The sequence below is a fragment of the Takifugu flavidus genome, chromosome 6 (assembly GCF_003711565.1).
Source record: "Takifugu flavidus isolate HTHZ2018 chromosome 6, ASM371156v2, whole genome shotgun sequence".
In the NCBI taxonomy this organism is placed as follows: Eukaryota; Metazoa; Chordata; class Actinopteri; order Tetraodontiformes; family Tetraodontidae; genus Takifugu; species Takifugu flavidus.
Window position 1 is genome coordinate 6,716,125 of NC_079525.1, and position 23,788 is coordinate 6,739,912.

The 23,788-nt window shown below is 44.5% G+C and overlaps 3 protein-coding genes across 6 annotated transcripts in view; 1 reads left to right on the forward strand and 2 right to left on the reverse strand.

Moving 5' to 3' along the window:
* Window positions 1-267: 267 nt before the first annotated feature.
* Window positions 268-12,160, reverse strand: LOC130527760 (synaptogyrin-1-like). Of its 2 annotated transcripts, none has more exons than XM_057036494.1 (4): window positions 11,695-12,156; window positions 4,791-5,028; window positions 4,123-4,268; window positions 268-2,093 (listed from the first exon to the last, which is right to left on the reverse strand). In XM_057036494.1, the coding sequence occupies exons 1-4, from the start codon at window positions 11,794-11,796 to the stop codon at window positions 1,881-1,883; spliced, it is 699 nt and encodes a 232-aa protein (XP_056892474.1). In that variant the 5' UTR covers window positions 11,797-12,156; the 3' UTR covers window positions 268-1,880. The 2 variants fall into 2 exon arrangements, with proteins under 2 accessions (XP_056892474.1, XP_056892475.1); XM_057036495.1 differs by lacking the exon at window positions 268-2,093 and adding an exon at window positions 2,441-4,004 and having other exon boundaries at window positions 11,695-12,160.
* A 428-nt stretch (window positions 12,161-12,588) lies between these two features.
* ift27 (intraflagellar transport 27 homolog (Chlamydomonas)) lies at window positions 12,589-18,298 on the forward strand. Of its 3 annotated transcripts, XM_057036500.1 has the most exons (8): window positions 12,600-12,761; window positions 12,908-12,987; window positions 14,779-14,879; window positions 14,946-15,005; window positions 15,224-15,283; window positions 15,351-15,468; window positions 16,273-16,382; window positions 16,501-18,298. In XM_057036500.1, exons 3-8 carry the CDS (start codon window positions 14,871-14,873, stop codon window positions 16,636-16,638), a joined length of 495 nt encoding a protein of 164 aa, XP_056892480.1. In that variant the 5' UTR covers window positions 12,600-12,761; window positions 12,908-12,987; window positions 14,779-14,870; the 3' UTR covers window positions 16,639-18,298. The 3 variants fall into 3 exon arrangements, with proteins under 3 accessions (XP_056892479.1, XP_056892477.1, XP_056892480.1); XM_057036499.1 differs by lacking the exon at window positions 14,779-14,879 and having other exon boundaries at window positions 12,589-12,761; window positions 16,446-18,298; XM_057036497.1 differs by lacking the exon at window positions 14,779-14,879 and having other exon boundaries at window positions 12,589-12,761.
* Window positions 18,299-19,733: 1,435 nt separating this feature from the next.
* The window catches only part of LOC130527761 (voltage-dependent calcium channel gamma-2 subunit-like), a 32,764-nt gene continuing 28,709 nt past the window's right edge, over window positions 19,734-23,788 (reverse strand). The window contains exons 3-4 of the mRNA XM_057036496.1: window positions 22,514-22,654; window positions 19,734-21,831 (exon numbers count right to left, since the gene is read on the reverse strand). Coding sequence (XP_056892476.1) covers window positions 21,299-21,831; window positions 22,514-22,654 — 674 coding nt within the window. The 3' untranslated portion in view covers window positions 19,734-21,298. The remainder of the gene's footprint in view (window positions 21,832-22,513; window positions 22,655-23,788) is intronic.

A 23,788-nucleotide genomic window follows, 5' to 3' on the forward strand; every position in this document is an offset into this window, starting at 1 on the left:
GCTGCTACCGTGTGGAAATGATATGAATTGCAGCATAAAACAGCAGCTTCTCGTTGCTGATGACTTTTTTCAGGTCGACTAAAACTACTAGTTACATTTGCATTGTTTAGACTTTAGAACAACATACCTTTGACTCAAGTAGAAATTCATACTACAGAACCTGCAATCACCACCTATTAAATGTTTTGATATAGAGGACTATATTATTCAGATATTTTTCAAATTATGTTGCACACAATAAAACCTAAAAGAGGACAGCAGAGACAATAGCTTTACCAGTATTATTTTAATGGGTTAAAATTGAAGACATCCAAAACATACATGTGTACGCAACCTTTTCCATGAAAGGTACATTAGATTTGAACAGATTTCACAAAAGAGTAGCACACATTTCTACATCTACACAGTGGTACAGTATAAAGTATGTATATGCATACACTATTTACTCTTATAGATTTTGGTCACTTCTTTATACAGTATTTTTTTTATACTTTGTATTATTATTCCAAAATAAAAACATCTGCTTAACCTGAAAGCAACAGATAGCTGATCACAACACTCAACAGAACATCGAGCTATCTCTTCTTTGTACAGAGCTAGCATAATGCCCTAAAATAAGTAAAATATTCTTGAAGCATTCTAATATATGATAGATTTACATGTATGTTGGTAACTACTGAAGATTTTGATGGTTGCCTTAAATCAAAGAAGGATTACAGTTGAAAATGATTTGGAACTCATTAGCGCAATAAGATCGTAGGGGACGGTGATGTCCTGCTTGTTCTGGGTTTTGTCATGTGCTCGAGGACTGAAAGAAGATAAAACGTTAAATCTGAACATCTGCTCTGAGGATGTAGAAAGAGGTCTGTGATGCTGAGCGTTCAGTGTGTTCGCTGGATTTGGCTTGGCAGTCAGCACTAAGGCAAAGTGTAAGAAGAGGAAAAAGCAGGTTCTTCTGAGCAACAACATGAGAAAGCACATCAGTCCCACATCCTACATGGGAATGCTGAATGCACCCACACAACCTGTTACTGGGGGCATTAGTCATCAGATAAGATGTTGCTGCCTGTTTTTCACACAATTATAACTGTGTGTGTGTGTGTGTGTGTGTTGAAGGTGAAGGGGTAACTGTTTCTCTAAAAGAATCCCTGCTGTCCGCACCTTCAGCTGTGTCGGCTCTGTTCTCAGCTGGCAGAAATTTGAGTTCCCACACGGCACCAACAATCTGTTAGCAATATCACATGATCCAAGAGATGAGGGACACTCCAAAATAGAGCTACTGTCTCACCAGATTTTCATACTCAAGTGTGACAATCTGGTAGAATCCCCAACATTTAGAATGCTTAACATCTTTGGAGTGTTAAACAGGCCAATTTCACTAGAACCATGCAGGAGTGTGCAGAAGCTGAGCAGACTTATTCTGGGGTGACTCAGCAGTCTAGTCAGAAGCTCATTAACTGCCACTGCTGCCACTTATTCTGGGTGCATTCACTGTTGCCCGTGCACACGAATAATCTATAGTTCAACTGAATACAAAGTAGCACCAATGAAATACTGTCAGTGTTGGCCAACAGTACTGTTGGATTATGAACCCAAATAAACGTGAAGCCTGAACTTTGTTGCCTGTTGCACTTGGAGGTCTCAACATTTAAAAACCTCAAGGTTGGAAAGACCCCAACAAGAGCTGAAGTTCATGTGTAGTTTGCAGTTAATTTTGTTACCTCTGCAATTGCACTTCACCTGTGAACTGATTGTGAACTGAACAAAACAAAACAAAATGTTTTAATAAGCATCTCAATAATAATTAACAGTTTGGGACATAGGCAGCATCACCCACAACCTGTTGACCCCCTCCCCGGATACGTTCCCCCTTCTGTGTCTCAGTAGTCCTGACGCTGGTAGCCACCAGAGCCATCGAAGGCCCCGTCACTGTTGGCCAGGCCCCCTCCTTCACCCGGGCTCTCCACATCATCCCCGCCAAAAGAGGTGTAAGGTGCTCCGCCATCTTGGCTGGGGTCCGTGTATTCCTGGGAGAAGAGGGCCGAGTCGGCCCCCAGCTTGTACCTCTGGAAGGCCAGGAAAGACTGGCCCGCCTTGGGAATGGACAGACAGAGGAGGAGTGTGGAGAAACAGGTGGAGGTGAAAGCAGAGAGGCGGCGGTGTTAGAGCGAGGTGGGGAGGGGGTTATGAAAGAGAAGAAACAGAACATAGAGAGATTAGCAAGCTGGGGAAGCTCATTAGATACAGTTCTGTGAGAGAGCCAATTAGTCAGTTAGCGAGTGCAGACAGGCTGATCCGCTGCTCAGCTCCACCAACCTCCCGCCTCAGGGAAGAAACCATTAAACAGACTCGTTCAACAGCCGAAGCCCCATGGCCACGGTCTTTGTTCCTCCTTAGAGAGGAGGATGCAAGGAAAGCGCAGACAAGCCAGACAGGACAGTTTCAGGCCAGGTCACATGACCATTTCTTTGACTTAAACATGGACAAAATGTTGGGCTCAGAAGCTTTTTGGTTCGGTTCCATCGAAAAAGATCGGAAAGTGGTTAACACAGATGAAATAAAGTTGAGTCCAATCAGTGCTGGGACATTTCTAGGCTGGTTCGTCCTGGCTTAGAGACATGACGTGCATTTCAATCCCATCAGACTGTGTCCATCAAGTATTTTATTTGGCTGGTTGATTTCTGTCATATTGAACAAAACTGAGTTCAGCGCACAGACTAAACCCTAAATAATTTGGGATAAACTAAAATACTCTTCATAAATGTATAGATCAACTTACCAAGCTACATACAGAGAAACCAAAAAAGGGAGTGTGGAATTAAAGTGTGATACTTTAACGCAAGCTTCCTAAAGCTGTTTGTGTTCGTAAAACTGCCCTCAGTCTCATAAAGTTAACATTACCAAACCCTGGAATAGTCAGTGAGATAAAATGCAAACATATCGGGAAATTTAAGGAATAATGCAACATTCGGGAGATTAGCTGAGATCTTAAGACTTTAAACCACACAGGGATCCTGGCGTGAGAGCAAAAAGGTTATTCTATGGGACCTTCTATTTAAAACCCTTCACCTGCCCCTTAGAACCAGGCTTGGTTGGTTTTGCTTGAATGAGGCCGTTTTTCCCTCAGGAATATTCTCTCTGGCAGTTTTAACGCTTATGACGGGGGTGTAATTCCACAATCTCGTCGCTAGGTGTCACTGCGCACACAGAGTGAACACTAAAGTTCACCAGACAGAAGACGCTCCAAAGCTTCAGGGTTTCATCCACTGTTCTCCAATCAGCTGACCCCACCCAGCATTATCCCTCATGTAGCTGCGCCACAGATAAGATCAGACCTCAGTGTGTTTCATGTCTTCGCATTTTTATAAAACATCCAAAAAATAAAAATGTGTGAAACGGAGGATGTTTCCTAATTCATACAAAGTTGGTTTGGTCTATCACATAATCAAAAACCTTTTCAGTTTAAAGCCTTTTGCTCTGATATATGTATCAAAAGTCATTGGAAAGAGCTAATAAATCATATTCCAAACAAACTCACTTCTCTAGTCATGTCAGTAAAATCCAGCCATTGTGTGAACACTGATGGTGTTCCAGGATTGTTGCTAGTTCTCGGAATAAAACTGCATTTGTTCAAGGGCTCCGCGTGAGCTCTCAACGCATAGCTGAAAAGAGATGTTGTTGATGTTGAAGAATTTTAACCCAAATCTAATTGTTGGGCCACGCTTATTGAACTGCTTGGATTCAGTATAGCGTCAAGCTCAGGGAAAGTTGTTCTACTTTGAAGAAATCAGCTCACCACTCTATAAATACACTCACTTCAGAAGTACTTGATGGTACTGCACAGCCTCAAACAAATGCAGCCCCGGTGAAATAACAGGAGAAGCTAAAGCAACATGGAACACTCAGACAAAAGGCTGATTGGGCTGAGGTGGGAACAGCTTGATGTATTCCTCTTCAAAAGACACATTCTTTAACTTCTCCATTGAGAAAAGTGTCTGAGCGCCCTGTTGGAACAACAGCCAGGTCAAGCCCACAGTTATACCTACAGTCATGGTGACGGTGCGTTTAAAGACTGAGGAGCTGAACCCTCAGCCAGCGTAATGTGTTGATTGGGGCCCTTACCCAGGTGAAGATGGAGAAGAAACAGAAGGTGATGGCCGCTCGGGCCGCGTCACCGCCCTCCTTCAGCGGGTTGTCCTCCGGCTTGGACATTTGCCACTGGTTTGCCAAGAAACAGAAGCCCACAAACCACATGAAGGACCAGAATGCTGGAAAGAAGAGACGGTGTTAGAAGAATCTGGGACAGTGTTAGAAGATGGAACTGATGCATGACGCGTGTCTCTTCAGTTTTTTATGGCTTTTTTTGCCCTATTTTAGTAACGCAACAGCGTCTGGGTGAAACGTTAGAGGAGAAAAGTGGCTTTCCTATCAACCTGAGGCTTGACCCAGCAGGTGGTTAGTTTAGCTTAGCTTAGCATTGCAGCTTAGAAAACACACGTTATCTTAACAGAAACAGAAAGGCTTCCACAATGCTGGGTGAATAAGGAGGCCAGAAACACAAAGGGAACTTGACGCAGGACTCTGAATATTTCAGAAACATCCTAGGAGACAGACTGACAGCGCGAGCGATGAAAGCAGAGGCGGCAGTTCTGTACGTGAGATTCCACACTTCAGACAACATCACTGGTTTACACAACAACCCCCTCCTTTCTGGTTGTTGTCAACAAAACCCAACATCCCTTAAAGATCATTGTTATCATTATCGAGCAAACCTCCCCAGGTTAACACACCTGACACGCCGACGTCGGCCAGCACCGCCTTCTTCCGGTCTTTGACGCTGCTGATTTGTGGGAAGTAGATGTCCAGAGCCAACAGGGCCATGCAGCAGAGGAAGGCCATGGAGCCCATGAAGACCCCGTAGTTACAGGCGTTCTGGTTGCGGTTGAAGATGCAGTACTCTTCCACTTCGTCGGGGCGGTTGATATAGCCCTCATTGGCGATGCAGCCGAAGATCACGATGGAGAAGAGCTGCAGAGGGTACGGATGGAGCAGGCATAAAAAATGGATGTCAGAATTTCACACGTTCAAAATATAATTGAAATTTTGGGGGCAGTAGAAACATTTTCAACCACTTCTTAACCACTGCACACACACACGCACACACACACACACACCACACACACACACACACACACGCACACGTGCAAACATATCAAATCACCTGCTGTGGCCTGTCTGACTGTGTAGTTCATGAATAAGAATAGAAAAAACGCAGCCTCTAAAGTTGGGACAGGGGACATTCATGAATAACCCCCTTCGCTAAGTGTGTCTGGATAATTTCAGCTAATATCTTCAAACCTGGAGTGTGACTGTGAGTCCCCTGTATGTGGGGACATATGCGCTCTTGATGTGTCAGCACATGACATTAATGGCCGCCTGCTGTCTATGGGGGGGCCATAACATCAGCAGAAAAGTGGAGTTCCTCTCTCCTCTCTTTATATTAGACACAAAAGACCACAAAATGGAGTTGTCAACAGGTTATTACCACCTCATGCCTCCCTGGTCTCATCCAGTCCTTTACTCAGACCAGGCAGTGTATGCAAGACCACATCTGGAGCGCTACATCTAGAGGGATGACATCAACACCCCTGAACAGTGTGGAGCCACCATATAGTGGATGAGCTTGAAACTTTTAACTAGCTCACATATCTTAGGAAGGGACTGACTTGATTTGACATGGGCTGCATAATGTGAGCATGTGCTCCAGATAGACACAACTGTGTCTGATTTAGATCAAGTGGTTCAGGCCACATAAGCCAGTTTTGGCTCTGAAGGAGCACTTGTAGCTTTTTCTTCTCATGATCTCGCTCACCTCTGCGATGCTTCTGGTTCTTCTTCTGTTACTGACAAACTTTGACCAGTTGGTGAATAAGCAGATTTATTATCTTAAAGTAATTTCTGCATCGTTCTCCTTCCTGTGAAGCAGCATCCAGCTGTTTTAGTCTATGTTTTCAGTTCTTTCCTGATGTGTGGGGGTGGTGTTACAAGAGTAGCCCCCCTCCCGGCTGATGGAACACGTGGATGTGTAATGATGTGAACCTGGGCCTTGTCCGCGCCCGAATGGTTTACTCAGCTGTCGTTTCTCTGTGTGACAAACAACAATGACACAAAGGGAGAGCCCATAATAGACCTGTACGCACCGACAGGCTGGACCATCAGGGCCAACAATCCGTTTATTTGGACTTTACAGCAGAGGTTTCCTCCATGACCTTATTTGCTTTCACTTATTGCTAACGATCCTCTTCATCCATTTGAAGGCAAATATTAACTGTTGACTCTACTCAGTGTCTCAAGAGCCACTTAAAAGCCTCTGTTGAATCAACGTTAAGTTTCTCGCAGCGCGAGTGGAGAATATTACCGAAAGGAAGAGGGCAAAACTGCATTTCGTTGCCTTGTACTTGTGACATGTGTAATGACAATAAAGTTGAATCTAATCTAATCTAATCTAAAATGAAGAACCTGGTGGTTAGGTGGGTTTAGGTTAGAGGTCCCATGTGTGACTGCAATAACACAACTCTGAAAGCTTCTCCATTTCCTGTCCTGATTAGCATCAGGTTCTAAACTATACGGTTTTCTAATTATAGAAAATAATGTTCACATTGGTGTTTAGCCCAAACAAGCAAAAAAGTTCAGAGTACAAAATAAGAAAATTTAACGAGAAAGAGGTTTTATGGTGATTTACATCTGGACATTTACTCCGCTATTGCACATATTTGTCTGATTAAGCACATAATCGCTCAAGTCAGCGTGAGACACAGACATACAATGAAGTCCTCTAGAGCCTTTTTCTCCATGTAGCTGGAGTCAAACCAGAACACTTTGTTAGCCAGCAGCAGTCCTGACCTCTGTGTTCCTTCGTCCCCTTGCTCTTGTCCTCAGAAGCTCCAGTCCTCTCCCATATCAACCTTTATGCATTATTTTGATTCTTGAAAGAGGGAGGCAGTCAAAAGCTGGAGAGAAGAGATGGAGGGAATGCCAAAAAGAGGAAGCATCGGGGGCAGAAGGAGCGTGGACGATGTGCTATTTTTAGAAAGGCTGCATCATCGCTTGCTCCCTCCATCTCATCTTCTCTCAGCTCCCCTCATAAGTAGCCCTGCCTCTGCCTGCAAGCATTCTTGAGAACACACACACACACACACACACACACACACACATTCACATGTTTGGCTTTCTTCAGTTGGATCCAGGTCAGAACACACACAGGCACGCACGCACAGCCCATCACATGATGTCTGTAGCACATCAGAAGGTTCTGTCTCCGGCGCTCACACAATGAAGCTGAGCTCAACTTAAATAGGCCATGGAGGACGGGACCGGTGGCTTTGCTTCTCTTCTCTGGAATCTTTCTGACTGGTCAATCAAGCGGACGACAAATCAAACAGCCTTAGGTCAGGTTTTGCTGGAGGCTCAGCAGAGTTCAGGACAGTCAGCATCCTCCTCCTGGCAAAGGTCAGAATCAGCCCTGCTCAGGTTATATAAAGCTGCTTCCATGGCTTCATGCTGCTCCTCTGTTCTAAAAAAAATGTGTGACTGAATTAGCCCCGACGGAACGTTTATAACTGGGCTGAATTTAATATAATTACTATTTATATGATTAATCTTTGGGTGAATGAGGCAGTGTCTGTAACAAGGACAGTTGGACCTGCAGGGCCAACTGTGTTTTGCAGCGTGAGGTAGTTTTATGCCAATGAAGTTCCGGGGGGAAATTATCCTTCTCTTCATTTTCTGTTTTCCTCTTAATCTGCATCCTTTTCCATGACATCAATGCCAAGTGCCTTTTTCTAGAAAGAAAGATTGTTTGCGGCGTGCCCTACTTTGTTAGATGGGAAAACAGCATTGTCATCAGGGTCACAATTATATCTGCCGTCACATGGCAGCGGGGGGGATTGGAAGCTAAATCAGCTTTGGCACATGTCTTTATTAAGGTAAAGACCAAAGGACAGAAGGATTCACTGGAATTCTGCTCTTTACCAGAAATCTCCTTGAAAGGACGTCCATTCAGCCGCTTAGGCCATAGGATGATGAAGGGATTCCTTCCCCTCAATGCAAATTTAAAGCTGTAGCCATACGGACAGGTTAAGTTATGTGCACAACAACGATATGGTCGGCCTTCTGGCCCTCGTTGGCAGCCACAGAACCAAACCGCCGTGGCTGGTCCCACAGTGGCGGGACTGTTCTCTGTCACAGTTTCGATAGGAATTCATTGACTTATGTAGCACAGAATATATGGAGAGAATGAAAAGAATGTTTGAACATTCTAAAAAAGGTGGAGCATGTGATCTTTCTCTCCCCACCAATCAGCCAACCCCACTGCAGAGAATGTGTGTGTGTGTGTGTGTGTGTGTTGTCTGCCTCGCCTCTATGATCCGTGCACAGATCACAAGGCTCTGCTGCTGCTGATGAAGGCCAGCTCTGTGAAGAGCACCACGTGGGTTCTGATCTCATGACCATCAGATGGTCCAAATTGAAGCATAAAGATGCAATTTGCGCTCGGTGTGAGAGTGTGTGTGCATCAACATTCTACAGAATTTGCCCACATTCACAGCCCCTCTTTAACTCTCACATAAGCATCTTTGCTACCGAGGACATCAAGTCACCGGGCTTCCTGCAGCGGACCACTCAAAGCTGCACTTGGTGCGATTTTAGTCCTTTATGGTCCATCATGAAGGTGGCAGAACTGCATCATGTGACACCTGCACTCACACACCACATAAAGACCCCACCCGTCAACCTGCCACACACATGCAGCCTTTTGCAGAGGTGAAACACCCACAACAAAGAGGAGTTTATCTCATTTAAATGAGAAAATGATACAAACATGTCTCAAAAATATAAAATAAATAATAAATGATAAGTCACATAAGTGAGAAAGACGCGGAGGAGAGAAGTGAAAGTTCACTTTGGGTCTACAATGAATGAGCTGCATTGTGTTTGTGTGTGTGTGTGTCTGCTGCAATATGGTGGCTCAGTCTGCCTGGCCATACCTGATCGCTGCCGTCACCATGGCAGCAGCGGCTCACGTAATAAGAGAGAAGGAGGAAAAAGGAGGAGCGTGAAGATCTTGGAGATGTGCAGATGAAGGAAAGCCACTGCAGCCACAAGGACAAACAAGCTCAGAAACCTGTGGGCCACCAGAACCCCCATTTACACCATCCTCACACTCTCTTTACACACCTTCTCTTTGCAACACTGCTGCTCTACACACATTTTTGATGCAGAGACAAATGCAATAATTGTGGAACAGAAGATCTTTAAAGGAAACAGGTGGTCTCATTTAGAAGGGCAAACTTACGGCATAGCTTGGTTTTTAAAAATTACAGAAAACCTTACACCCAAGATCTGCAAATATGACATCTTATATGTGCCTTTTGGAGCGTTGATTGTTTTTCCTCTCACTGTTAACTGTAGTTGCAGACACACTGTCCCAGCCAGTGAGATTGCAACTCCAGTAAGGGATTGAAATCACATGATCAGCAGGGCGCAGACACAGGGTGGGATTTAAGATTATGGAGCAAAATCCAATCAGAACTTGTAGAAATGATCTTTGTCAATGTTGCATCTGAACCTGGCTCAATAAAGTGGCTTTTAAACTCATGCTGAATTGTGACATGAGGCCGCTAATAAACTGTGTGAGTTTGCATGTGAGTGGGTTGCTGCATCGCATGGAGCCGACAGAATGTGCTGCATTGCAGCGTGTGTTTGTGCTGCTAATCTCCTGACCTCTGAAACAGCTAAATTTAACCCACATTACTTACTCTGTGTTTGAACCTTTCTAATCTACATCACAGTGGCTCCATTAGAACTTGTAAATATTTGTTTATTATAAGAGGGCAGGGGCGTACATCAAACAAGACTCAGCATGATTTGTAGCTTTGTCATAAACTCAAGATATGGAGTAATGTTATGTTCACTCAGGTTTTAAATTGTGAGGTAATAATCTGCTTTAATCTATAGAATCAAATAAGGACGTCAGCTCGACCTGATCATTTCCATTCATTCTGATTCATAAATATATCATAGCAACAAACCTGAATCACTGAATCCCACATAAACAGAGCAGCACACTTTATTAACACCTCCACATGCAGCCTTTGAGCTACGAGGGAGGCAGATCCATCCGTTCCAGCCCTTTTGGTCCTGATTACCAAGCACAGACGTGCCGTCTGACGTGCCCCACCTCCAAATCTTATAAAGGCCAATAGTTTCCTCCCACACAATTCACAGCAAACTGACTTCTAGCATCATCACACCCAGCATCATTGCTCAGCCAGGGGCTGTTACTATGGAGACACTTTGCAGGCGAAACATCTCAAGGGGGCCAACAATTCCATCCTATACACCTGCATATGTGCATGAAATTTACTTCTTAATTCACCTACACACTGGCAGATCCATGTAGACATATATATTATAACTGAAAACATCATCTAATGGGACATTACATTACATATGTTTCTACATTATTTTCTGTGAAAGAGTGAACGCAAAATCATAACAAACTATATTTGAATATATAAGATGCTAATTTAAATCTTACCTTCTGGGAAAAATACCTGTGTGCAATACTGGGCAAAATGGTGGCATATTTATGTTATTCTGAGCCTTAAACGAGAGATTTCTAGAGCGTACTAGTGAATGTGGATGGTTTTTTATTTCAGAGGGTATAATAGTTGACTAAAAGCAACAAATTCAAGCGAAACACAAACTCCTCCGTCATGTTCACAGAAGTGTGTTTGCATACAAGCCCAACACGTCAGCTATCAAGGTTCATCGACCACCCATGTCTCCTCTCTTTTGTGACCCTTCAGAGAGCCCATGTTCACTCTGCTGTCATGTGATTAAGCTATTATCACAAACCTTCACAGAAAAGACAGATAAGTAAAACCATCGGACACGTTTGGCCTGTTTTTAGTGTTAACCACAGCCACTTTTCACCTCAGGAAAGTTCAATAATGTACAGAGTGCCGTCAAGCGCCCTCCCTCTCAGTACATTAACAGGAAACTCTTGAGCTAATCATCCTTAGAACAAAGAGCTTCACACTTATGAAAGGAGGAAAGTAAACCTAATTGTGATTTTTCTAAAAAGACGGCATTGTTTCAGGGTGCCCACAAAACATGTGATGCATGTTCCCATCATCTGAATCATCAGATGTTTAGTGCACAAGAAATAAAGGAAAGTATTTGTCAATATTAGGTTAAAAATGAAAGAAGTGTTGGAAACCAAGCTGAAATTAGCCAGTACTGTTTTTCTCTGTGTTGCAAAAGGAACAAAGACAGCTGAGTTATTAAGGGCCTAGGTGTTTACTATCAAGCATGCAAGGTTCTCCTCCTACTGCTGGTCCAGAAGCAGGTATTTATTTTAAAATAAAATCACTATATAATACATTTTACAAGAAGAAAACAATGTCAAAAAACATGACATGAATCAAAGACCTCATACTAATATTTAGTAATAATTTGGTGACAATCACGCAGTTCCTTCTATCTTGGAGGAATTTTCACAGCTATGAATGCGCTTTTAACACTTCTAAACCAAGAAAAATAGGCAGGTTTTTCAGTTTATCTGATATATTGGACAGACAACAAGGGTTTAATGTGACCTCTCCAGAATAAACTACAAACTTCCTGACTCACCCACGACACGATGCGGATGATGGTCTGTGGCTGCTGGAAGAAGGTGATGGGGTCGAAGGCTCCTCCGGCTTTCCCTGCTCCGTACGCCTGCATCCCGTCCATGGTCCAGACTCCGGTCTGCTCGGCCCCTCTTGCCCGTCGCTGCTTCAAAGGCTCAGGCTGCGCGGAGCCCTGGGACGCGGAATATCCCCGAAGCTGCTGCCGCTGCTGTGGCTGCCGCAGCACGGATGGATGGATGGATGGATGGAGATGGATGGATTGCCGTATCACCACGCAGAATCTTCCGCGCAATATCGCGTGTTTTTTTGTTTTTTTTTAAATTACGGTTTGACCTCTGAATAAATTCCTCCGATGTCCCGGATCGATACTCGCACAGGAGCTGTGGGCTAATAAGCCTGTATTATGATGCTGCTTCCTCCGCCTTCAACGCACAAACCGGTGGAGGACACGTGAACGCGGCCATACGGTCACGCCCCTCGTGGAGCGCCTGAGGCGGTCGCGCGCACGCACTCGGACGTTGAGTGGGCAGTCATGCGCTTCACCCATCGCAGGTACTGGGAAATTGTATCCTTCGGGGAAAAAAAGCCCAATTAAGCCTAACAAGTAATATATCCTAACGTAAACCTAAATATATATAGGTTAAAAATGTGTGTGTTATAAGGCTTTTCCCTATTTTCATAGAATTCCTACCTTTCTTTGATATGACTGCGCCCCTCCTGTACTGAATAGGAGTTTTAATCATATATTTTTATATACGCATCTGTAGTGGACATGCTCATTAACTTTATCCCTGGCAGACAAAACTCGGGAAATAAAGTTCCCTTAATTAACGTCAGTGACAATTCACCAATGGCACAAGAGGACTTCTCCCTGACGTCACAATAAACACGCCCACGTTCGCTGGTCGCTAAGCGACGCATTTTGAGCGTGTTGCCGAGGTGTAGGAGATACTTATCCAGGATAAAACGCAAAAAGCAAAAGTAAATATTGTGTAGACGCCTTCTTCTAGAGTGCCTGAACGTTGTCAACAGCAATGGTCAAACTCAGAGCGAGATGTCTGCTTGTTGGTAAGATTTTACGACAGTTAGCTCTCATCTAAGGTTGACGTTAAATATAGAAGCTAAAGCTAAGCATTCTGACCGCTCAGCTCCAACATGGTCCCAAACTTGTGAGTATTTGATTATCCTAATAACAACCCTGTCTCGTCCTGTAGGAGATGCTGCAGTGGGCAAATCCTCGCTGACACAGATGTTCCATAGCGATGGGATGCTCTTCCAGAAGAACTATAGCATGGTGAGAGCATTGTGTTCTATAGCATCCTGCAATTATACACCTACATTACATACCACGCTGTGCAGAAAATAAGTTCACCGTCTCTATAGTAACTGCTTGTTTTTTATATTATGACGATACTTTCATTTTTCTTCTCTCATTTTTGTGTGCATAGTCAAGTTGTTGTCGATTTTTTTTATGATTAGTTAATTATTCCTAAAATCACAATCGATTTAACTGTGTGTATGTATAAGTATAACTCGCTGTTAATCAAAATAAGTGACCCTTGATTATGATCATCATATTCCATGTCTTAAGTTTTCATGAGGACCTGCAGAGGGCTTTCAAATCTACTAAATCACTAAAGTGCAAAACAGCAGAGTTTATCAATTATTCCCATGTAAAGAAAAGGCAAAAGTTCAGAGAGCTCAAACCTTGCCATTAAACTGACTGATATATGGGGTTATATGGACTCACTGATGTCAACCTTAATGAGCTGTGGGGAACCACACATGGGATGTAAATATAGCCGCAAATGCAACATAAATACATTTAGGTTAGTATTTACCCTTTATACACAAGGGATTAGTACAATAAAAATTGAATTTGTTGAAAACGCAAACGTGTGACCAAAAAGCACAAGTGTCTCTTGTTATTTTGTATTTACATCACTTATTAACACTTCACCATCTCCTGTTGAATTACATTCTAAAGAGGTTCACCCTTTCTGTTGTAACTGTCAAAGAGAGAAACCAGCCCTGTTAGCAAAGCTCGTCCTTGTGCATTCCTCGTGCGTGATCTTCAGCATTTGGTTTTGAAAGGTAGCGGAGGTTGTTGGCCATTCTGCACACATCCTCTGTTGAAAATGTCAGACAGCCCGTTAGCTATATTCCAAGCTTATTTGTTACTAATAAGACCTCATTGACATTCCAGAACCTTCCTATGCATCATTTCAGCTCATTCGACGGCTCACATTTGGGAGAGCTGCACCTTTAATCTGAAATGTCTGTGTATGAAATGAAGTCGAGCTGGGTGTGTGTGTGTGTGTGTGAGTGTGTGAGAGAGAGATAAGCGTATGTTTGCAGCTTTAGAATCTCCAGTATTTGACATATACGGCTAAGTGCAAGCTCAGGAGATCAAATCACGTTCGAATTTGGTGCTGATGTGATGAAACCTCTTCAAGGTCGGCACTGATCTCATATCAGCACGTACGTAGAAGTGAAAGGCAGACTGCAACCATCCAATCCACTTAGGACTTCATTAGATCTCACAGCCCGTGAATACATCTATGAAAAGATCATATTTTTCATATCCTCTGTGCATTCTGTTTCATGCTTCACAGCTGCCTCTTATATTTGCCCTGAAATAAAAAATCTCACTGTGCACTAGCGATCGACATACACATTGTTTATGTCATGCTTTTATCAATACGTTGAAAAGGGACTTCTCTCTTGTATCGTACCTTTGCTGACAAAGATGGGGGTGTACATTTTTGCTGGGGTGTAAATGGTGACCATGTTTTCGAACTGAAAATCTCTCCTCTTGGATTCTCACTGAGCAGTGTGATGCGCACGTTATCTTAATTGTTACCACCGCAAATAGGCTGCAAAGGAGAGCTCCCTGGAGACATTTTTCTTCATTGAGACACTGAGAATAATGAGATTCCAAGTAATGGAGACACAGGAGAGTAGGATTGGTCAGGATGTAAACAGCAGGATGGGGGAAATGCTTTCAAGCAAAGCCAAGCTGCTAATTAGCGACGTCTGTGTGTAGAGATGAACAGTAAATCAAAGCTTCTGCTGCTGTACACAGAGCCAAGAGCCAAATGTCTCTCCTCAGCTCTTCTAGACTTTCCACTGAACTCTGCAGGAACAAGAGGAATAAAGCTGGGGATTCTTTTAAAAATGGCAGAGGTGAACACTCAAAATCTCCAAACAGCTTGCAATTTGTTTAACTTGGTGGTCCTGCTTGTTACACAGACGACAGGTGTAGAGCTGCAGATGAAATGTGTGAACATCCCAGAGAGCGACGACAGCGTGGTGAGTGCGCCGTTGCCCACCTCAGACCGTTTTCAGCTTCACAATATTAAAATTGCTAAATCTCTGTGTGTGGGTGTTGCCAGCCGGGACCCTTCTCTCCCATTCCTTACTGTTATTTTGTAATCTGTATTCAGTTCACATCAGAGGACAAACAGGTTTAAAACCAGGTAATTGTGCTCCATGTCTCTGAATAACAGCTGGCCTTTTTTGTCCTCCAGGAGCTCTACATTATTGACTCTGCAGGGAAGCAGACATTGGTGGAGGCCAGTGAAAAAATGGTGAGAATGCCTTTCTAGAAGAGGAGGCTTGAACCATGAGCTGACACCTCGACCCTCTTCTCTCTAGTGGGGTGAACCGTCTCTGCTGTGCCTGGTTTTTGACCTCACCGATCAGAAGTCTTTCACCAACTGCAGCCAGTGGATGGAGAGAGTGCGTCCTCACTTTCAGGGTCACCACGTTCCTGGTAAAATCCCCTAAAACATGTATCATTCAAGGGCTGAATTCTTTTCAAGGAAACAATGATCAGCGAGGATGTCTGTAAAGTATTGATCTGTCCCAGAGGAGGAAACCGTTTTCAGGTCTGCAGAGTAAAATTGTGGACGATCGATACTGCAAGATTATTAATATGAAGGAGGCAGTTTAGGGATATCTAGATTTCATTTATGAAAGATTATGAAAGAAATGATGCAGCAAACGTGAATCGAATCTCCACCTGGTGGCCAATCTTAATGTCCAAAGGGCCAAATCAAAGCAGTTGCCATTTTTTTTGTCTTGTACTAAGAGAATTGAGTGTCACAAATGTTCAAGCATATTTTTAACTGAGCATGCGGCAGTGAATGAACTGTTAAAAACGTTACAGTGTGCAATAATGAACATGGAATGTAATCAGCTCTTTAGGACGCCGTACAATGCGACGAGGCAGCACATTTGTCAGCGACGTTCATGCCGCACAAACAGTGCTAAAGAGCTTTAAACACATTTTCCGTTGAATGTAATTTGCAGGCTTAACACATTCAACCTGTTTTACATCCACGCTTTAATAATTGCGTTCATTGTGTTGCCGCTGTTGCACAACTCTACTCGGTAATCTTTACTGCTCATCTGACTGCAATAAACACGAGATACAGAATGATGAAGGGCTAGCATTAGCTTTTTTTTTTATACTACTACTTTTATTACTACTACTAAATTAGAACATTATGTCATTATCAGCGAATCTGTCTTTATTCATTTTTACTTTTTTTCTTATTTTTCTGGATGTTTTCAGGTGTCCTTGTAGGAAACAAATCTGATTTATCTACCCGACGGGAGGTCCAAACATCTGAAGGTGAAGAATGGGCCCAAAGCCAGGGAATGGAGTATTTTGAAACTTCAGCTGTAAGTGTGCTTCAGGTCCAACTGTCTACGTGTTGGGCCTGTATCATATGTTGCATTTATTAGTTTTTCAGGACTTTGAACCAGTGGACCCATGTGTCTGTGTTGGCTCCTCATACAGAAGGAAAAGGAGAACTGTGATGCACCATTCCTCAGTCTGGCCCGGGCCTTCCACTCTCTGTACCAGGAGAGCTGCAGCACCATCCAGAACCTGAGTCCAGCCTATCCAACCTCACCACCCTTAGACATTCCGTCCTAATGCACACAGGCGGCGCACGTGCAGCAACAAGCTGCTGTTTGGTTGAAAGCACCTTGTGGCTTAAGCAACTCAGCAAAGTTGCTGAGCATGCAAAGACTATTTTATATATAGAAAAGCTCTGATAACGGTTTGGTTGCCTCCCACACATGGAGACAAGCATGTCAGACAGCGCAGCTGCAGAGGGATTAAAAATCTATCAACATGAGGATGTTTTGAAGGATTTGATTAACAGTTAAAGGGCCACTTTGAATCTGACTGTTGTGGCTCCTCTTTCACCTCACTGCTCCAGCTCTGCACCTGCAATTTAATTTTTCAATTGAGCGCGCGTCTCCTGCCGGGCTCAGACAAACAGTAATCAACATTCTAATTAGTGTTCTCTCATTTGAAGCAGGTAAACAACGTGTCCCTATTCTGTCTGACCAGCTGCCACCATTCACACGAATGAAGCCTGGCAGGTTTTTAACCTGTTAGGCCTCACTGGAGCGGACGGTAATCAGTAATATTCCGCAGACAGTCCTGCTGGCAGAGGGGCAGCTCTGACTTTATCCTTTTCACACAATGCCGTTTGGAATCGACACAGACACCACTAACAGAAGAAGAAAGTTGCTCGGAAACTTTAAAACTGATTTGCAGTGATTTTTTTTATTTTTATTTTTTTTACTTGATCAGTAATTGTTGTAAGCATCCTGTAATTGCTGTTGCAGCAGTGTTTAGTTTTACCTCTTGAGTGGGCGATCATAATTATAGTAATTATGATCCCCCCGCATCTCTTTTTCTGTCTTCATTGTATGCTTGCGTGTATTTCCTGGAAGGGCTGGCCGATGTTAAGGTAGCGCACCTGAATACTCAATGATTTGTTCCGTCACGGTGTGCACGGCTGTGTCTCAACATGCAGATTATGCACTTGTTTCTTCTGTTTCTGTGTAAATCTGCAGAGGAGGATGTGGAGTTCACACCGGCCCTTTTCATCAGCCTGAGAAAGTCATTCCGAGCACCTCGGCCATATCCTAAAGTCTGTCTCCTATTCTTTGATATGGAGGGTCGTGTCTGGGGAGTGTAATTTAATAACTTCTCGGGGCAGACGTGGGCTGTTGCTTATTGCTTTGGGAGACACTTCTCCATTTCCAGACATATTGAAACAGTCCGCCAGCAATCACACCGACGTGGAGATGAGCCCGATTCCAGCGGCTTTATGAACCTCAAGTGTGTTCAGTCATCCGTCCCTCTGAATGCAGCCATTCGCTCCCAGTAATTACAGTTCAAAGCGGACTCGCTGCCTCGGAGCAGACCTCTAGCGCACCGCTAACAACTGTTGTTCAGCATTTAGCCACAAGAGAGAGCAACAGTTGTTGCTGCTGCTGTCTCCTTCAGAGCTCTGAGGTCTGCAGAGACCTGATAAAGGTCCACTGTGACATGTTAACCACAGGATGGGCAAACAGTTAATCAGCTGATGCTTTTATGTCTGCGGTTAAAGATAGTGGGGTTCAACATTTGACTGTTCTGGGCATCATTATGAGCACCGTGTCCATGTAAACACATCAACAGTAAATTTTAAATGTAATAGCTGAGCAGAGCTGTGACATTTGGAAAAGGTCCACTGTAATAGATCTGTGATGTAATGACTTAACGACAGTAATAAAGACAACTGACTACATGGAAATCTGCAGGGTTTATTCCAGCTGTATTTCACCGCAGTGTTCCTCACCCAAACAGGTTTATGGTCATCACACAGCCTGAGCACAAAGTTCTTGCTTAAGCCTTTACACCAACATCTGCTACAACTTCTCCTGCAGCTCTGCCTGTCTGGGGGCTTTCTCCTAAAATCTTTCATGTTTGAAAATATGATCTTTTGGGCATGCTGCACTTTCTGTCAGCCAAGCCCCCGAAGTGATTCAGGAGCCAACATGAATGACTATCAGACATTTGATGAAATTGACCTGCATCTCCTCTTTCTCAGACCCGGTGTGCATCTGTAGGTGTGTAAGAAGTTGTCCCATACCTCTTAATTGTCCATGACCAACATAAACTCACAGACAAGAGATCTGCTTTACTCATTTGTAAACATCTAGCTTGCAGGCAGCCCGTGTGGCTGGCGTTCCAGAAAGTATGATGGATCTACCACAGTACCAACCAGCCTTTTTGTGTGAAAAATGATTGTGAGTCCCTTGTTTTTATCCTCCACCTCATACCTGGTCAAGGTTTGGCCTCCTCATACCTACTGCACCTCCCTGCTACGTCATACGAGTAATCAAAGTCCCACAGATGGAGGAGTGCAGCAGGAATAAGCCACCTAAAGTCATTGCGTACCTCCAAACCAGAGGGGGGCACTGCGGCACTGCCAGAGCTGGGCTGCCCAATGCCTCCACTCCCCTTTCTCTCTCTCTCCTTCCTCCCAATATGTCCCTCCCTCACTCACCCCTCCTCAGTGATCACAGCAGTGCTGCAGAGACATGCCGGCCACTTTGATCATCGCACTAGGGGAGGAGAGAGGGATGCAGCAAGAGAGAGAGAGAAAGAGAGCGCACAGTATCGTGCAGCAGGACATCGAGGCTGATGTTGAAGAATCTGACATTTATTCCACAGCTGGTGGAACAGCAGGTCAGGCAACCACTGGTGCGCGTACAAGGAGACGACCATGTAGCGAGAGTGACTGAAAGCAAATCAGTGCTGGACAGAGTGCAGAGGGGAGGAGGCAGGGTGTTCTTTACCCATGAATAAAATTAATGAATCCCAGTTACACTGCAGTGGTTCTACAAACCGTCTCCACCCCGAGGATGTCTCATCCGTGCTGCTGCATTTTCTAATAACCAAGCATGATGTTTTCTCCCCTTATTTTTTCAAATATCAGCCTCAGAGACAGGTGCTTGGGAGGGAACTCAACAGCACAGGTGATGATGCAACATCAGGTATCAGCATGGGTTCTCACCTGATGTTGATACCCGGTGGCGGTGTTGATCATGCATCAAATGTGCGATTCCCCGCAAATATACGTGAGCATTATTGCACAATATAAAGCAGAATACATCATCTATCAGCTGAGTTTGAGCCGGGCTGCTCGCGGAGAGTTTTGAGCAAAGGTGACACAAGAAAGAGGCTTCTTTGCCCTGTTGGGGTTCAATTTTTTATTTGTCATCAGGACTTGATGCATCCAAGTTCAGAATCATTCAGTTTTGGCACCTTGAAAGACATTATGCGGTTTTTTTTTCCTTTTCAAAGAGATTTTCATTTACAACAACACAAACGCAACCCCCCCCCCAAAAAAAAAACAAAACACTAAAATGAGACAAAGAAAGAGACTAAGGCTGTGTGAGTTCAAAGTAAATGAGGAGATCAAATAAAAATGCAAGATCGAGAAAAAAAGCCTTGATATTCTCCAAAGTTTTGCTCTTATTGTTTCATTTATAATGAAGCCCCCTCCCAATGTAACCGCTCAAATGAAAAGATGAATATCGACACAGTACTGCAACATTAAGTTCTACATTGTCACCCCGCCGCCCTTACGTGGTGCCTTCATCCATTGAAAAACATAGGCTCCTTAAAAGCAGATCGGATGATTTTGATTAGCATGCATGTAAATTCTTAATTTTTGGAGTCACTTAGCATCACCTTGCTGGTAGCCGAGTCCTCTCGTGCACTACTTCTCTGTCTTTGGCAGTAGTGACGTTTCATTGTCCACAGTCTTTTTCAAGTTTCCGTGGGCTCCTCGGTGAACCTCTCCGTACTCTGCCCCTACGTGGGGCATCAGCAAAAAGCAAGGGCAGCTCTTTCATCTCTGGTTGACCACGCCAGCTGCCAAAGTTTCTGCGGAAGGCCAAAAGATTTTTCTTTTTCATTTTTGCTGTAAAATAATGTAATGGTGTCATCTAATACTAACTGATATCAGTTTATCAGAGCGGCTGAAGCCTTAAATTTGCTCATGGGTTGAGCCAGTCACTGAATCCTCCATCTTCAGTCCGTGATGACTTTGTTTACGCTCACTTGTAGGTTGCGTTTTTTTTTCTCGATGTTTTTGCATCAGGGAACTCTCGTCATGATTTATTGACATATATATTTATATATTATTAATATATAATCAATACATATATTAACATTTTTTTCTGTTTGTTTTTTTTTTTTTGCGGCCTGAATTTCTCCTTGCTAAAATCCCTCACCGCATTGTTTCACAGTATTAATGAGAATAAATAATGAAATCAAGAACAGCAACTAAAGAAGGGGGTCTGAAGGGAGGTAGGGTGTTTTGGGGGCAGGGGGGCTCTAGGATGGTCACGTGAGAGCGGGATCATCGGCTGGGGTCTTTCTATCAGACTGAGGAAGAGTAAAAAATATAAAGCTCGCCTTTCATTGGGTAGTCTGACCCCGCCCACCACGCCACGCGCTTCCACAGCCCCTCTTTCCCCATCCTCCCCCTCAAATCTTTACAAACATATTCAAAACTTTTTTTTAAACAATGGTCGATGGGAAAATCATGCATGCCTCTTTTTAGTTTCCTTTTTTAAAAACAGAATCTAGTTGATCATCGGAAGTGCTGCGGAGTGCTCCCGTCCCCTGTCCCCCTCTCTCCACCCAAGTCTCCTTACAGCATGATCTGTCTTTTAGCCGCATACCCCCCAAAAATTATTTTTCTAACTTTTCTCCAGGGCCTGAGGTCCCTTGAACAGTTTCATACTGGTGTGGTGCGTCGGTTGGCGGTGTTGCTGTGGCTGCCCGAGTCTTTGAGATCTTTCTGGATGCAGTTGTGGACCTGCAGGAAGTTGTGGTCCCTCTCAGTGGAGTTATAGGTGGCTGTCGGGGTGCCCGTTTGGCCCTTGGGCAGCGTGTACATGGACAGCTCGGTGGACGGCAGCGTCCCGAAGGCTTTCAGGCCGACCGGTGATGGCTCACGGGAGTGCGAGGGATCCGTAGAGTGGGATGAAGAGCGTGAGCGGCGTCGGTAGCGGTAGCGGTAGCTGGGGATGCGGGTGATGGCTGCGCCTTGGAGGTAGTCAGCGGCTCGCGCCCCTACGCGCAGCTCCCGATGTCGATCGATGAACATGTGCACAGCCAGCACGCCCACCATCTCAGCCATGATAAAGGAGAGGGCACCAAAGTAGAAGGACCAACCGTAGGAGTAGCTGTTCTTCTTGGAGTCACTCTTGGAAGGGTCCCCTGCGTTGGCTGATATGTACACGATGATTCCTATAATGTTGCTCAGGCCTGGGACAAGGAAAGGGGGACAATGAGTACAATCCAACCTCTCACACAGACTTTAAGGTTGTGCCTTATACAAGTTCAACAGTGCTTATTGTCCTTGTTAGCCAGCATGTGGTCTGCAACGTGCTTTTAAATAAGGTCACCTATGCAGATATTTGGACAAAAGTGATGAAACAATATGTTTTAGAGAGAGATGCAGGGTGAGGTTTGAGGCCTTCGCTGGCCTCAATGAGGTGGGGCTGAGCTGGAGAGTATCAGGGACACCGTATTTTTAGAGTGAAATCCCGGCGGCCTCATCTTAGCCTAGCAACAGGGCGAGCAAGACAGACAGCGTGAAAGAGAGGGAGAGAAGCAGAGCGAGGTGCGTCCGTCACTCACTCCTGACTCTGAAGGTGAGCTAGTGCCGAGAACCAGAGAACAACCGCACGTGAACACAAGAACGTCCGTGTCCCGAGGCGAGCGATGTACCATTACGCAGCAACATGGCGACCGTGGTGACCATGGCGACACAGCGCAGTAATTAAAGACAGACAAGTCCAAATCTTTTACTGAGGATGGAACTTTGCACAGAGGGAAGCAACTTTGGGAACAAGCAAATCCGTGATCAGTTGAACAACCAACTGTTATTTCTCTGTCCTGCCACCCCCCCATCCCCTCGTTGGGCACCTTGTCATTCACACCTCACCTGCAGAGACAAACAGGATGCCAGAGCTGAGAATGATGTTGTGGCGTGACTTGTAGAACTCGCTGGCGGCGATGCACAGCCCTCCCATGAAGAGCAGGATCACGCTCAGGATGGGGAAGATACTGGAGGCCCGTACAGCACCTGGACACACATAGAGGAGAAAAATGATTACCATAATTATCACCCCAGGACCCAGGCTAAAAATATGACTCTCGAACTGTGAAACCCCATTTTCACTGGGAAGCAGGTGAAGACAATCAGATGTTGAAGTCCGTTGTTGTTGTTTTGAGGTTGGGAACAAATCTTCTCGTTTTTCCCCGATTGTCCTCCTTTTCTATCTATATCAGATATCTCTCCTCCGTTATGCAGTCAATGTCCCTCTCCTCTCCTCCTCTCCTATCAGTCTGTCCATCAGCTGTCTGTCTGTTCGCCCTCTGCGTGTGGCTGATTTGCTGATTGGCCTCGGGCTCGCCGTGGCGCTGCAGAGCCTGATGTGGGCTCTGAGACCGCCAATGTCAAATTACTGAACTTTTAATAGATTCTATGATTACTGCTTATATTCCCACAGCACAGCTAAAAAAGATTCACATAAAACAAACATATCGTTATAAATGTTGTGATTTGTAGTAGCTGCTGTGGTGCAGCTAATTGTGCCCAGCACATTTCCCGTCTCGCCGCCAAATAATTGTGATTCACACCTTCTCTCAATGTGATTTCTGTAAACGGATCAGATGCATGCGGTTCAGCCCCACTGTTCAAGATAAGATCAAAACATGAAAACAGCCTCAAATGTTGAAATGAAGCCCTAACCTCAGGTTTGTTCCAGGGTAAGTGAACGTCACACTGACTCTTTCTATACCTCTATCTTCCTTCTGTGATGTTCTCTTCCTCCTCCTATTATCCATTAGGTCGTTAGGTTTAACCCCCATCTCTTCCTCTTCATTGACATATGCTGTCAGGAAAGGTTGCCTTCAAACCTCACACACACATTTTCCACAGTAAGCAGAAATGGGTGGTGTCACAGACACACACACACACAAACACTCTCGTGTTCTACTTGATTTATCACTCACTAGAGGTGAACACACTGCTGATGTTGACACACATGTGATGCGCTCCAGCCCGGGCGGCGAGTGCCAGGGAGATTGTATTTTTAATCAAATCTTTATTGACTGTTTCCTGAGCCCCAGCTGCCGTCTCCACTGTTGTTACACCTGTCAGGCTCTGCGGTCTACGCTGATGTGTTGCCCACTCAAACTTTTGAAAATTCCCATT